Genomic DNA, 16308 nt, shown 5'->3' on the forward strand with positions numbered 1-16308 from the left:
CTTTCAGCCACAGCCCCTCAACAAGCATAAAGATCAGGTGCTCTGACTGAAGTCAGACTGGATTATCTGCATGCTTGTTTCAGGTGTATGATTCAGCCACTACTGCAGCCAAAGAGAGCAGCAGGACTGCAGGGCAGCTGGTATTGTTTAAAGGGAAACATCCATATCACTCTCAGTTTAGGTTCCCTTTAAAGAGGAATGGTCGCGAAAATCTTAAAATTTTAAACACACACATATAAGAAGTACATTTCTCCCAGAGTAAAATGAGCCATAAATTACTTTTCTCCTGTGTTGCTGTCACTTACAGTAGGTAGTAGAAATCTGACATTTCCGACAGGTTTTGGGCTAGACCATCTCTTCATGGGGGAGTCTTAGCATGGCCTTTATTCTTTATAAAGACGTTCCCTGAAAATGATTAATACAAAGATGCTGGCCAGCCTCCATGCTCGCTGCACACTATTTTGGCAGTTGGACGGAGCAACTGCCATTTACTAAGTGCTTTTAAAAATAAAGAAAACCCTGAGAATCCCCCTATGAGAAGATGGGCTAGTCCAAAATCTGTCGGTAATGTCAGATTTCTACTACTTACTGTAAGTGACCGCAGCACAGGAGAAAAGTAATTTATGGCTAATTTTACTCTGGGAGAAATGTACTTCTTATTTGTATGTGTTTTAAAGTTTCAGATTTTCGCGACAGTTCCTCATCTTATCCTGGCTGAAGATATCCATCCCATTTCCTGTCTGTGCAGGAAATTAGAGAATTGCTGCCCAGTTGGAACATAGTCATGTAGAATTAAAAACGAACACAAAAGTAAATATTTTGCTTAGTATGAAATGCATCCTTTTTTTCTGTATCAGACATTATCCCTGCCACCCGTCACTGACTACCACGTAGTAATAATCCATTGTATCTTGAATGCTGGAACTATTTTTACACAAACAACAGTCTTGTATTTCTAATGTATGTGTTGTGATGGTCAGAGCAGGTCTGGATTTGAAGGAAAAGGTCCTGGATCTGGATGTTGTCAGTTGTTGCACATTTGCAACAACGCTATCCTGCGGATTAGTATGGGATCCAGGACTGGTGTGTATTGGGAGAAGGGTGGGCTTTACATGCCACTCCTCCAAGTCTGGGCCTGAGTCTGGCACATGGAGGATTAAGTGGCTCACCTGTGGGAATTTGCATAAGTAGCTGCATTACCCAGTATGCAGTAGGCTGTGTTGGAGCAAGGAGGCTCCTGGGAGTCTAGCAGCAGGGAGGCTGCCAGGCCTGTTGAAGCAGGGAAGCTGCTGTAGAGTGCTGGAGGGGAGTTGGACTCCAGTACTTGGAGTACGGTAAAAGTCTGGAAAAGGTGAGTGGCCCAGGACTGCCATTAGGCCCGTGGCAGGGTGTCACTCACAATCCAGTGTGGCTGCAGAAGGCAAGGAGCCTGTGATAGAGTTGGTACAGACTCAGAAGGTGTGATATTTTGTGCTGTGCCTACAGTGTGAATACTTAAAACCCAGAGTGGGGTATTTTTGTAGCTGTTTATGGGCATTGTTTAACTGACAATAAAGCTGGATTGTTTTATTTTTACCCTAAAAAGACTCACTGGCTGGTACGTTGTGACCCTTGATGCTGCTGACCTACTCTAGCAATGAGTTAAAACCCCCAGAATATCACAGTGTATATTTGGGGACCCTGGCAAGTCCCATATTATCTTATTATTTGCTATCAAATATAAAATCTGCAGATGACTGTCAAATGTCATTGGTCCTGAAATATGTCCTGGAATATGTCCTTGAATACCCTTATTTTTTTTTAGTCAAAGATAGCCTTAACCCACTTTCAAGAACTATTTCACCTGGGATAATGATCAAAAAGCAATGGAAGCACACACATTAAATACCTGCTATGTGATCAAACTTTGCATCAATTTCTCTTGCAAAGTCTTCTGCATCATTTTTTAGCTTCTCCAATCGTTGTAAAATTTCTTCTGGTATTTCTCTCTTCTTCATCTTTTCCTTGAGTAGCTCATACTTCTCCTTTAGGTCACTAAGACTCTGCATTTGATTGAATGGAAAAAATCTGGTAAACTGGATACAGTTCTCTACTTCGTTTCTACATAGCAGATACAGATAGTGGCATTTTAACAATCAAATGTTAACAGTATTAAACATTCTACAATAGGAATAGAATAGACTCAACAACCATCCTGACTACCGAAGCAGGGCCGGCGTTTCCATAGAGGCAAAGGGGACAATTGCACCAGTACTCCAGAGCCTTGTGGGGTCCCCAAGGTGCCCCTTCTTCCCTCCAGCTATGGTGACCCATGAGAGCAGGGATGCTGTGCATTTACTCTGCATAGGAAAACAAGGAAATGAATAATAGTGGATTAGGCCTGGCAGGCGGCTCATGGGCCCTGGGGGTGATTTGGTTGGAAGAGGGGTGTCAGGGTGCTTCCCAAGTTACTTTTGCCCTAGAACCCCATTGTAGCTAGAGCCGGCCTTGTACTGAAGCAGGGTGTAACTGAAAACATTGCTTATATTGTCCTCAAATCCTAGCTGGTTGTTGTGTCCATTTGGTTCTAACCATGTTAGTTTAATATTCCTAAACCTCCTAATCTTTTATAAAATGAAACATAGAAAAAATAAATGAGAAGACACAGCATGCACTTTTCACAGGTGTGCAAATATTTTCAACTGAATGGCCTACTAATAAACGGGCCTAATGCTTAGTTTCTGAATAAACACATACATTTTCATTTTCTGCTGCTTCTTTTAATGCAGCCTGTGCACTTTTCTCTGCCTTGGCAGCTGCTTTTCTGTTTTGCAGCATCTTTTCCTGCAGCGCTGAAATCTTTGCCTCCAGCTCAGTATGTAAATCCTTTATCGCTTTATATCTGTTATCAGTCATATCTGCTTTATCCTTAGCCTGTGTGGAGAATAAAATAAGCACAACGTTAATAGACACTCCACAGACATAGATCTAAAAACACCATGTAATGGCTTAGGAATCAGAGTACTCAAATGCAGGGGAGGATTGGGACCTTTTGGCCTGGGGGGAAACACAAACTAGAGGCCCATTATCATGGCAGCCCCAGCCCAAATTACGTCACACACGCACCCCACGTCGTATATGCCAGTAGTCACGTGTAGCGCCAAAAATACTGAAAGAACACTCTAGGGACAGCGTGACAGGCAAAGTAAAGGCATCACGATCCCTGCCGCGTTAATGCTAATTTCCAAAGTTTCGGTATCCCTCCTTCCATGACAGTTTTCACTCCCCCCCCCCCCAACATCCATGCCTTGCTTACCTGCTTTTTATTGGTGGTCAGTGGCAGTGCATCACTGCCTGCCCACAACCCACTTTACTATAGTATGAAATCCTACAGGCCACATCCATACTCAGTACTGACAGGTGGAAAAGCCATTATGATTCGATCATAGTGAAAGAATCTGTCCATAACAATTGATGCATGTATGGCCAGCTTTAGATTATTGTTTCTAATAACAAGATTGGAGAGAGGTGAGAGAAGGCAAAGCAGGTGGTTTGGGGCACAGCGCTCAGTACCGGTTACCCAAACCAGGAGCCCCATAGCAGCAATAATATGCTGCACTGGTCGCGTAAGGGAAAGTAAGTGCTCAGGTGATCGCTGTACCCCAAATTACACCTCCCTCTGATTTGCAACGACTCGGAAGGGGGAATAGTATTTATCACCGCTGGGGGGTTTAGTGGCAGCATAAAAGCCATTATTCGGCTCTCCCAGGGGCCCAACTCACCCGCAGCGTACAAATATTAAGGGCTCAGACACACTATAAGCGCTTTTCTGAGCACTTTTTAGCCATCAGAACTTTATGAGAGCTTTTTAAAAAGGGCTCCCATTGACTTACATTAAAATCATGGTAAAATCGCTCAGAAAAGCGCTTATAGTGTGTCTGAGGCCTTATGCAGAGAAGGGGAGAAACGGTGAGAAGAAAAAAACTGAAAGAGAAGAAAGAAGATAGTTAAGTGACAAGACAATATGCTCTGTACAGCACTGTGGCAGATGGCGGCACTATATAAATACTAAATAATAATAAAAATAATTTTCCTCACCAGGATTGCACACCAGAGCGGTTCTGAAGCGTTTTGTAAAACACTTGCAGGGGGAAAACCGCTTGGCTAATGAAAGTGAATGGGACGGTGCACACCAGAGTGGTTAGTTTTTTTCCACAAACGCATACTTGGGGGCTGCAGCATTTTTTAGATTTCTGAGGCCTTTCTGCCTCAATGTTAAAGTATAGGAAAGTGGAAAACCGCTCTGAAAAATGCTAGATCAGAGCGGTTTTCCAGGCGTTTTTGTTACAGAAGCTGTTCAGTAACAGCTTTACTGTAACAATATTTGTAATCTGATACACAAAAACGCTCCAAAAAACGCTAGGCATGTTTAGAAAACCTCTCTAAACATGCCTATAATCGCTCTTAAATCTGCTTCAAAAACCTCTAGCATTTTGTAGATCTGCTAGAGGTTTTTGGTGTGCACTGGTCCTAAGCTTTCCTGTATGACAAGAAGACACAGACACCCAGCACTAGGGGAAGGAGGGAAACAAAGGTGAATGAGGGAGAGATGGTGCCCACCAAGGGTGCTTCTGAGCGTTTTTCAAATCGACAGTGATTTGAAAAGCGCTTGGCTAATGTTACCCTATGAGGGTGTTCTCACAGCAGCGTTGTGATTTTTTCAAAATTGCAAACACACTGCATGTAGCATTTTTTGGAGCGATTCATTCAAAAATCGCTCTGAAAAATTGCTTCACAAAATCACACTCGCAAATTGCTAGCGATTGCTATTGTGATTTTGGCGTGCACCCGTCCAGAGAGAGGAGGAGTGGAGAGAGACCAAGAATAGCCTGAGATGGAGCAGAGAGGTTATGTGTATTGCAGTCTCACATCACACAGAGGCTACTTGTCTGTAATTTGACTCCTGTCCCTGCCAGTCTCTTTCAAGTCAGAAAGCAGCACTCCTGGAGTCTAGGGACTGTCAAAAGCTTTTCAACTTGCTTAACACCTTATCCACAAATGCAGTCATCATAACATAGGGGAGAGACCAGACAGATTTTTGCCCACTGACCCTCCAGGCAAGATCTGCATCATGCTGTGTATATTTACCAGCTTGCTTGCCCTCTAATTGCACTTTTACTAGCTAACATAGTGTTTCACATTGCCTTACAACAACAAACCTGAATACACCAGACTGGCCCTAAATCACTGAATGAAAGGCGGACTGGGGGGATATTGTCCCCTTCCCCCCTGGCCAGTCCGCGCCTGCTCAAATGCTATGTTTTGTATGTGAAAATAGCTTTCTGCATCTAAAAATCATGGCTTAAAATTTTGAGCATTTTACCGGAGAACGCTGTGGTAGTCAAATTTCAGCCTCTGTGGATGTGACATAATTTCCACTGTTTAGAATGGAAGAAAGCTGGCACAGTCTAAGTCTGTCTAGGAAGACTGCAGCTTATGGCACAGGTGATGAACAAAAGCATCTGGACTGCTTACCATTTGAAATCAGCTAATCAAGGAGCTTCTACATGTACATAAATAACCTCTGCAACTGAATGCTGATGCAGTTCTAGAAATACATATATGCCTGTTCTGGGTTTATAAGGATTTGGAGTCAATCACTGAAACAAAAAAGGAAGAACCAGTAACTGTAATTTCTTGTTTGTTGGTATCTGTGGAAATAAAAATCTATCTATCTATCTATCTATCTATCTATCTATCTATCTATCTATCTATCTATCTATCTATCTATCTATCTGTTATGTTATTTACCATTGTATTATAAAGGTATCAGCCTTGCACCCTTCACTCCACTAGATAAAGGGTTTCTATAATTACATACAAAGTCCTTCTTTATCTGATTATCTTACCCTCCCTCTTTATGCCAAGCACTGCATTACTAGTGAGTGAAGCAGCAGCAAGCCTTTGACTGCTTCAGTAGCTTGTGGAAGACAGCGTAGGCCAGACTCTATAGAATGTGAAATTACTTGTAATATATACAGGATCTTCTCAAAAAATTAGCATATTGTGGTAAAGTTCATTATTTTCTGTAATGTACTGATAAACATTAGACTTTCATATATTTTAGATTTAAATACACACAACTGAAGTAGTTCAAGCCTTTTATTGTTTTAATATTGATGATTTTGGCATACAGCTCATGAAAACCCAAAATTCCTATCTCAAAAAATTAGCATATTTCATCCGACCAATAAAAGAAAAGTGTTTTTAAAACAAAAAAAAGTCAACCTTCAAATAATTATGTTCAGTTATGCACTCAATACTTGGTCGGACTCGGGAATCCTTTTGCAGAAATGACTGCTTCAATGCGGCGTGGCATGGAGGCAATCAGCCTGTGGCACTGCTCAGGTGTTATGGAGGCCCAGGATGCTTCGATAGCGGCCTTAAGCTCATCCAGAGTGTTGGGTCTTGCGTCTCTCCACTTTCTCTTCACAATATCCCACAGATTCTCTATGGGGTTCAGGTGAGGAGAGTTTGTAGGCAAATTGAGCACAGTAATACCATGGTCAGTAAACCATTTACCAGTGGTTTTGGCACTGTGAGCAGGTGCCAGGTCGTGCTGAAAAATGAAATCTTCATCTCCATAAAGCTTTTCAGCAGATGGAAGCATGAAGGTTGACTTTTTTTGTTTTAGTTTCAAAAGTTTTATTATTAAGGATTATATCAAATATAACAGCATTTGAATGGACCCTTAGCAAAGGGCCATGTTGCGGTTAACATTCAAACATAGTAATGAACATTGGTACAGGTATAAACAGTGACAGGTCAGATGACAATTTATGCGGAGATAAAAAGAGAAAACAGTACGGAGGATAGCATTTGGTGAGGATTGTCCCTAAAAGGAGAGGGCACAGGATCGCAAGGCTAGCGTTGATGAGGCCGAGAGCCATGGTTGCCAGGTTCGTGTAAAGGGCAAAGTAGCATCATTAATTATTGCTAGTAGCCTTTCAGATACTAGGATCTCCATAATAATGGAGTCTGTCGTTTCAAGTGACAAGGTGGGTTTCATCCATTGACGGGCAATGTGAAGTCTAGCTGCTTTAGCTATGTGTTGTGCAAGTCTATGTTGTGGGTATTTCCACTTTGGTGGCTTATTTCCAAGTAGTAGTTGAAATGGGTCAGGAGAAAGAGAAAGCTCTAGGGCTGTGCCTATAGCTGATGCTACTTGGGACCAATATATTTTAACTACAGGGCAGAACCACCAAATGTGGGCCATGTCACCTAGTTGCCCGCAATTTCTAAAACAGTTTGGAGATATGTCTTTTGAAATAACCTGGAGATTTTGTGGGGTTATATAAGTGCGATGGAGGATTTTGTGATTTGTTTCAATATGGGAATAGTAATTACTCCCTTTGGCTAAAGTTAAGCAACACTTACTCCATTGTTTAGGGGTGAGAATTGTTCCTAAGTCGTTTTCCCATGCTCTCATAGATGGTAGCTTGTTAATTTCTAGGGGTTGAGAGATGACCGAGTATAAATAAGAAATGAGACCACCTTCCTAGGGTCTCTGATTACACCAGTGTTCGTAGGTAGTGCGCGGTAAAGTAACTGGCTCAGAGTGGTTCAGTGTATTAAGAAAATGATATATCTGTAGTGCCCTAAAATGTTCTTTGGGTGGGAAAGATGTGTGGGCACAAAATGCCGTCCAGTTCGGGAAACTATTATTAACCAGGAAGTTGGAGACAGTTGTGAAGTTATGTGAGATCCACCACTGGAAGGGTCGTGATTCCCAACTCGGTGGAAAGTTAGGGTTACCAAAGACCGGGAGTTGGAGGGGAACGGTAGATTGTAGTCTTTTTACAAATCTTAGTTTATGCCAGATAGCCAGAGAGTGGGCCGATAAGGGTGATTGTGCTTTATATTTAGCGGGGGAAAGTTTTGGGGACCATTGAAGGGCTGCCAAATTAATTGGGGCCAGGAGATCATTCTCGATATCTGCCCAAAGAGGTCGGTTGTGAGTAGAGTGCATCTGTGCTAATTGAGCAATTTGGGCTGCTCTATAGTAACTATAGAGGTCAGGAACACCCAGGCCTCCTCTTTCTCTGTTGAGATACATGGTGCTCTGTCTTATTCTACTTTTTTTATTGTTAGCTATAAATTTGAAAATTGAGGACTGTAGGTCTTTAAGAGAAGCTTTAGTTAAATGGATAGGCAGTGTTCTGAAGAGGTAAAGCAGGCGTGGCAATAGGTTCATACGTATAGAATGAATGCGACCAGACCATGATATAGAGGGGGAATTCCACCTGACCAGTTCCTGTTTCAGCTCTGACAGCATCGGCCGATAATTTAGCGCGAATAGATCTGAAGGATTTGTTGAGATTTTTATGCCTAAGTAGGTAATGTATTTTGGTTGATAGGATAAACCCATCTTATGTGCTAGGGCCTCCGCGGAATGTTTGGGCATGTTTGCAAAGAGAATCTTAGATTTATTTAGATTTAATGTAAGTCCAGAGAGTTGTCCGAAGTGTTTTAGACTTTTTTTTGTTTTAAAAACACTTTTCTTTTATTGGTCGGATGAAATATGCTAATTTTTTGAGATAGGAAATTTGGGTTTTCAGGAGCTGTATGCCAAAATCATCAATATTAAAACAATAAAAGGCTTGAACTACTTCAGTTGTGTGTATTTGAATCTAAAATATATGAAAGTCTAATGTTTATCAGTACATTACAGAAAATAATGAACTTTATCACAATATGCTATTTTTTTGAGAAGATCCTGTATAATATGATAAGGTTTTTTTTTTGTAAACAGGGTTGTTACACTTTCACAGCAGTTCTTTAGCTTTTTACTGAGCAAAATGTCACCTGTTTATGAGAACATTAATCTTCCCATAACAACCACTTTGTTTCATCAGTTTATATTTTGAGTTCTGGTAAGAGTCAATAGCATTAATAGACAGTGCTTCCACACACTTATGCAGCCCCACTCCTTCCTTGATCATTGATAGGTATCATTTGCCTACGTAGGCATTTATAGGTAGTATTGCTTCGCTGTGCATTGGGAAAACTTAAAGGAAACTTCTAGGAAGAGAGCTGCCATTTTATTTTCTTCTCAAAAAACGTACTGCTTGCCTAGTTGTCATTCTGATCCTCTGCCTTATTTCTCTCTTACGTCTTATTTTTCTGTAATTTCTTAGTCAGAGTCATTGACTGAAAGAATGAGGAAGCAGATCACAGATCAGCAAGACAGGGAAGTATCATCTAATAAAAAATGAACATGGTGACCTACATATTACTTTTACTACCGATCTTCCTTAAAGAAAAAATCATCTCCTGCAGTGTTCCCCTGGTGGCCTGGCGGCTAACTGACATTCTGTTTTTAATAGAAGTAAATAATATAAAGCTCATATGTAACATCCTTTCAGCATTTAGTAGGCATTTAGCATATTTTTTAGCTTTCAGAAGGACCTCAAACAGGTCCTCACTGGCTTTCTCTTGGCATCTGGAAAGCTGCAACTAATGGTCACCATAAGTTAGGAAAATTCTTTTCACATGCTCATTGAGATGCCCATGTGTTACTGTCATCTGCAGTTTAATACATTGTCCAGAACACAAGGCAGATTTTGTACATACAGTATATCTGTAAATTATATTGCTTTACTGTTTTTATAAATGTAATGCAAATTAAGTTCACTAACATGTTAAATACAGTAAAATTATCAACTCCACAACATCAAATACTGTACAGTTTCCTCAGCTTACTGTTTTTAGCAACTCAGCATTTTCTGTTTGGCCTTTCTTGTGTGTTTTGACTAAAAGGAATCAAAGGTCAGCTTGCTGTAAATGTGGTTGGGTTTGACTGAGTTTTATTTTTATCTTAGTGCTGACCACTGTCACTTGATTGTGTGTTGCCAGTAAATCACTTGAAAGCAAAATCAAGAGCAAACTTACTGAATGTAACTTGCTTTCTACAAGTGAAATGGAGCGTAAATGTAATGTGTGAGTCAGCCATGCTAAAAGAACACTAAAAATCCCCTGAAACCTTTAACATTGAAAATAAGTTACTGTATAGTTAGTTATTGACTTTAGAGCCATTAGTGTGTTTTCTGGGGACAAATACTGCTAAATCAGTGGTTTTCGAACTGTGGTAAAAGAATGGGTATGTGTCAGTTTGGCATCAGTGGACACAGTGCTGGCACGGAGTATCAGGTACAATATTCATTCTACTATTGTGTTTTGGCTGTGATACACTTTGCTGGTGTTTGTGCACTATGTTCCTGTTGATTGCCTCATCCTGATTGTCTTATTGCTGATTTATACATAGCCTCTCCCCATTACAGATATCACAAACATAGAATTTTCCGTTCGCGAAAAGAGAACGCAAACTCCTGCAAATGTTCGCGAACATGCGAACCGCCATAGACTTTAATAGACAGGCGAATTTTAAAACCTACAAAGACTGTTTCTGGCCACAAAAGTGATGGAAAAGTTGTTTCAAGGGGTCTAACACCTAGACTGTGGCATGCCAGAGGGGTATCCATGGCAAAAGTGCCACCAAATAGTACGGAGTTGATGCAAAGTTGAGTTTTAATCCCTAAAGGGCAGAAATCACATTACATTCCTACAAATAATGCACTGGAGTAAAACTGTGCGTGCAACTTAATGTAGCAACAATAGCAATAGCATGTGCACAGTTCTGGGTGTCAGTGGGCTGAGGAGTGTCACACACAGAGAGACGCAATAGTACTATCAGAATACAGTGAAATAATAATGCATTGGAGTGGTTCTGTGCCTGCAACTTAATGTAGCAACAGCAGTAGTGTGCACACAGCTCTGGTTGTCAGTGGGCTGTGGAGTGTCACACAAAAAAAACCCACAGAAGACCGATGTGCTAGCCCTTAAAAGGGCTGTTTGGGGTGCTTTCACAGCAAGTGAGGAACAAGAACACAGGCCTCGCTAATGCTTTCCCTACATATCTGCAGCAAATCTGACTCTGCTCTCACTTACAGTTGGCAGCCGACACAGAATTAATCCAATATGGCCACCATAACTGCTTTTTGATAGGGGGGTCCAGGAGGGGGTTCTAGCTGATTGGCTGCCATGTGTCTGCTAAATGTGAGGTAAGGGGTCAAAGTTTGGCTCCATGATGATGTATAGGAGACTGGTTGAACAAGCCATATGTTCGAAGTTCGCAGAGAACACGAACAGCCGAAATGCCCCGGGAACTGTCTGCCGGCGAACCATTCAGGCCATCTCTACTCCCCATAACATTAAACCCTTCCTAAAATCTAACTCTTACTTTCTCCCAACCTTTACTCCTTAACACCTTAACTTAACTACACCTCTATGCCAAAGGATGCCTAACCCTAGCCACTAGTGCTAACTGATAATCACTTTTTGTGATTTTAGTCCTTGGGGCAGCTTATATAAATAAATGGGGCCGCACGGCGGGATAGTGGAGAGCACTTTCACCTTGCAGCACTGGGTCCCTGGTTTGAATCCCAGCCAGAGCACTATCTGCATGGAGTATGTATGTTCTCCCCATTTACCAGGCATTCTAGTTTCCACCCACACCCCAAAGACATACAGTTAAGATAATTGGCTTCCCCTTAAAATTGGCCCTAGACTATGATGGGCACATAACTATGGTAGGGATTAGATTATAAGCCCCGCTAAAGGAACAGTTTAGTGACAAGACTCTGTACAGTGGTTTGGTTAAGGGCTCTGCCTCTGACATAGGAGACCAAGGTTTGAATCTCTGCTCTTCCTTTTCAGTAAGCCAGCATCTATTCAGTGAGGAGACCTTGGGCAAGACTCCTTAACACTGCTACTGCACCCAGTGACTGCAGCTCTGTAAGTGGTCCTCTGCAGCAATGCCTTAGCAGAAAAAAAAAGATTAAGGAGAAGAAAGAATGCTGCCATGGGCGCTGCCATCTTTATCTGCTTACCTGGCTGTATATGCTGCTTACCTGGCTGTAAGGAGGATGCCTGTAACACTTTCTCATTCACAAATAGTGAATGAAAATTCTTATCAGGTATTCTAATGTTTATTGCTGTGTGACAGACACATTGTTTAATGGGAACCCGAGGTGAGAGGAATTTGGAGGTTGCCATATTTATTTCCTTTTAAACAATACCAGTTGCCTTTCAGTCCTCCTGATCCTGTGTCTCCAATACTTTTAGCTATAGATCCTGAACATGCTTGCAGCATATCAAGTACTCTGACTCAGGTTTTACTGGATTATCCATATGCTTGTTCCAGGGTTTTCACTCTACTTATGCTAAAAGATCAACAGGGCTGCCAGGACACTGGCATTATTTACAGAAAATGAATATGTCAGCCTCCAATATCCCTCTCACCTCGGGCTCCCTTTAATCCAGTATCCATCAACTGGCATATTTCAAAAGGAAATAAAGTTTTTAGCTCCATCTTTCTATTGTAGCAGGTTTCCTATGCAGGTTTCCTATGAATGATAGTAACACTTCTAAGTTCAGTTATTCTAATGTCCAATCTATAAATGGAAGATGTAAATGAGTGCTCCCCCCACTCATACTCAGCAAGGGAGTCAATCCTTCATGTCTGCCTCTGACAGTATTGGTATATATCCAAGGGTGGTGCTTGTTATACTTTCTGGTGCTCTCTATGGGAAGTGTCACAAGCACGTTAATAATATGCGGATCTACACTATATTTTTTCCAGGCAATATTTTTTTAGACTCTGTTTGGATAGCAAGATAGCAGTGTTTTGTTATTTTTCAGTGTTTTGGAAAGTTGTGTTTAGCATACCTTTTATGAATTTTCTTCTTCAAAACAAGATTTACTCTTGCAAAATTAAAGGAAACCAGAGATGGTTTCCTAGCCCTTATTTATACTTACCTGGGGCTTCCTTCAGCCCCATGAGCATCTGTCCTCCCTCGCCATCCTCCTTTGGCCCCCCTATCTGCTGTTATAACTCCCGGTAATCTGGGCAGTCCCAGCCTTTTGCGCATGTGCAGCTCGGCCACGCACCCCTCGTCGTGCTCCCATCCCCTGGAGCGTTCTGCGCCTGTGTATAAGTACTGTGCAGGCGCAGAACGCTCCAGAGGACAGGAGCACAGTGGGGATATGCTCTGCCCAGCCGCACATGCTCAGAAGGCAGCGGCTGGCGGCGACTTACCGGATTACCAGGAGTCATAGCGCCAGAACAGGGGACCCGAGGAGGACAGCAAGAGAAGCCCCGGTGCTCATGGGGCTGGAGGAAGCCCCATGTAAGTATAAACAATGGCCAGTGTACCATCTCTGGTACACTTTCATATTAAAGTACTCCTGATTTGAGAGGATGTGGAGGATGCCATATGTATTTCCTTGTAAACAATACAAGTTGCCTGGCAGTCATTTTGGTCTCTCTGGTTGCAGTATTGTCTGGATCACACAGCTGAAACAAGCATGCAGCTAAACTAAATCAGATTTCAGTCAGAATCGTCTGATTTGCAAGCTTGCTTAGAGTCTATGACTAAAAGCATTAGAAGCAGTTGATCAGCAGGAAATTCAGGCAACTAGTCTTGTTTGAAAGAAAATAAATATGGCATTCTCCATAGCCCTCTCAGTTCAGATGTTGATCTACATGGTGTAAGTCATGCATTACCTGTGAAAGTCTGTTTCTAATGTCCTGAATATTCTTGTTTAGATTTTTCAGCACAGAACTGGTTTTCTTCTGAGCATTTTCAGCTTGCTTTAGGTTATTTCGAATCTCATCTCCACTAGGAAGATTGTCAACGGCTTTTCTGGAAATCAAGTATGTAACATAACTGTTATCTAGAAGACATTGTAAGGCAAATACAAAAAAATTACAAGTATATTTCATATGAAAGATAAAGTTGATCTAAATCTTGAGTTTTCGCATCACTACAATGTTCATAAAAAAATAAATTTAAAAAAATCATTCAATCTACAAATGTTCAAGGGAAGTGGTATCGAGCCCACTTTTGGCACTCTATATTCACTGTGTGCCTGAAAAACACATCCTTCCATGCCAGTTTTCAGTTTTGGCACCATTTTAAAGTAGTAAAAAGCTGTTTTAAATAAATTCAACCATTTTACTTACAGATGTGGAAAAATTTGTTGGTACAGTATAATTAATTGTTTTATACATTCTGAACAATATTGAATTAACTGAACTTTAAAGGGTAAGACTTTAAAGTCTTCCTCTGCCCCTCCATTCCTGAATGAATATTTCATTCCTCTTCATGTGCGAGCGTGACTGCACTGCGCAGGCTCAAAGTATGGCCTGCACGGTAGCATAGAGCCGTTTGTGCACAACTTTTTTCTCCTTGCGCGAGTGGCCCTGTGCTACTGCGCAGGCACAAACCCACTGGCACCTGTGCAATGGGTTCACACTCGTACATGGAGGGGAGCATGGCCGGGAAGATGAAAAGAGTCCTAGCCAACAGCAGAGGGGTCTAGAAGGATCAGGAAGCCTCTGGAAGGTCCTCTGGAAGGTGCAGAAGCTTGCCCTAACTGATGTAAGGCTCTACATTCTTTTTTTTTACCTGGTTTCAGGTTTGCTTTAAAGGGACTCCGAGCTCAAAAAAAAAAAGAAAGTTGTACTCACCATGGGCTTTCTCCAGCCCAGTGCTGGTCGGGAGGTCCCACGCCGGCGTCCTGGCTCCTCTCCTTCTCCCCGCTCCGGAATGGCTGGCAGGCCGCAGCCCGGGCGACACTCTCCCGAGTGTCGGGCTTCTTCTTCCGCATATGACGCGGATTACGTCACACGCCGGCCGCCTCGCGTCATCATGGCGGCCGGCGTGAAAGTACTGCGCATGCGCGCTTTGTTCGCGCATGCGCAGTACTTTCACGCCGGCCGCCATGATGACGCGAGGCGGCCGGCGTGTGACGTAATCCGCGTCATATGCGGAAGAAGAAGCCCGACACTCGGGAGAGTGTCGCCCGGGCTGCGGCCTGCCAGCCATTCCGGAGCGGGGAGAAGGAGAGGAGCCAGGACGCCGGCGTGGGACCTCCCGACCAGCACTGGGCTGGAGAAAGCCCATGGTGAGTACAACTTTCTTTTTTTTTTTGAGCTCGGAGTCCCTTTAAAGCAAAGTCTGACTTGTGTTAAACACAAAATAATAAATGCCAATCACGTTGTCAGTTATTTCAGGAGACAATTCAAAGTACATCTGCATGTTTGTATAATACTAAAAGGGGATATAAGACCCTTAATTAGTGTATAATGCTGCCCATTAACAAAACATCTGCATTCATAATCATCAAAAAGTTTCTGCTTGGCAGAACACCTTCAAACCAGCATATTCTTTCTCCCCTCTGTTGTCCCTTTCGGCCGCTGCATGATGCCAAATGTTAGGCCCTCGATTTTAGTAGTTGAGCAATGTAGACCGGCACAATCTCTTTAACTGGTCTTTAACTTTGGTAGAACAGCGAGGAGAACGCCAGCGCATACCACTAAGGCTACATCTGAAATGACCACCAGCTCAGTGTGTAGCACCTATATAGACTTTCTACACACTTTGCATTCAATTCAGATGCAAATCATATGCAGATCTGCTACTACTTATCATGCAAACAGGAAACTCAGGAGGAGGGGCTGGGAGCAGCTAACCTGACAGTTACATAGTTACAAAGTTATGGAAAGGTGGGAAGGAAGGCTGCGCATCTCTAAGCCCCTCCTCCTGAATTTCCTGTTTGCATGATAAGTAGTAGCAGATTTGCATATGATTTGCATCTGAATTGAATGCGAAGTGTGTAGAAAGTTTATATAGGTGCTACACACTGAGCTGGTGGTCATTTCAGATGCAGCCTTAGTGGTATGCGCTGGCGTTCTCCTCGCTGTTCTACCAAATGTAAGTTACACATTTTTTTCTGCTTAGCTGCTCCCGAGGTTTTAAATTTAGGTTAGGTCACTTGCCCGGAGGTCTGCCTCACCGTGGCGCAAGTGTCTAGTATAATATACTTTGCATGCAAACCATATTGGAAGCTAAAGTACCTCCTAGTTTAATAAATGTTAGCACTTGTCTAGGATGCAGGGCATGCATTTTTCAGTCTGGCAGAGGCGGTGTATGCCTGTGCGATTAACCATTCAATTGCAGCATGTGTTTAGGGATGCGCAGCCTTTCCCCCCCACCTTTCCTTAACTTTGTAACTATGTAACTGTCAGGTTAGCTGCTCCCAGCCCCTCCTCCTGAGTTTCCTGTTTGCATGATAAGTAGTAGCAGATTTGAATATGATTTGCATCTGAATTGAATGCGAAGTGTGTAGAAAGTCTATATAGGTGCTACACACTGAGCTGGTGGTCATTTCAGATGCAGCCTTAGTGGTATGCGCTGGTGTTCTCCT

General features: G+C 42.4%; 1 protein-coding gene across 1 annotated transcript in view; it reads right to left on the minus strand.

Moving 5' to 3' along the window:
- LAMB4 (laminin subunit beta 4) overlaps window positions 1-16308 on the minus strand; it is a 198192-nt gene that overhangs the window by 15726 nt on the left and 166158 nt on the right. Inside the window, exons 36-38 of the mRNA XM_068273631.1 lie at window positions 13604-13742; window positions 2737-2913; window positions 1889-2042 (exon numbers count right to left, since the gene is read on the minus strand). Coding sequence (XP_068129732.1) covers window positions 1889-2042; window positions 2737-2913; window positions 13604-13742 — 470 coding nt within the window. The remainder of the gene's footprint in view (window positions 1-1888; window positions 2043-2736; window positions 2914-13603; window positions 13743-16308) is intronic.

The sequence above is a fragment of the Hyperolius riggenbachi genome, chromosome 3, assembly GCF_040937935.1.
Source record: "Hyperolius riggenbachi isolate aHypRig1 chromosome 3, aHypRig1.pri, whole genome shotgun sequence".
Taxonomy (NCBI): Eukaryota; Metazoa; Chordata; class Amphibia; order Anura; family Hyperoliidae; genus Hyperolius; species Hyperolius riggenbachi.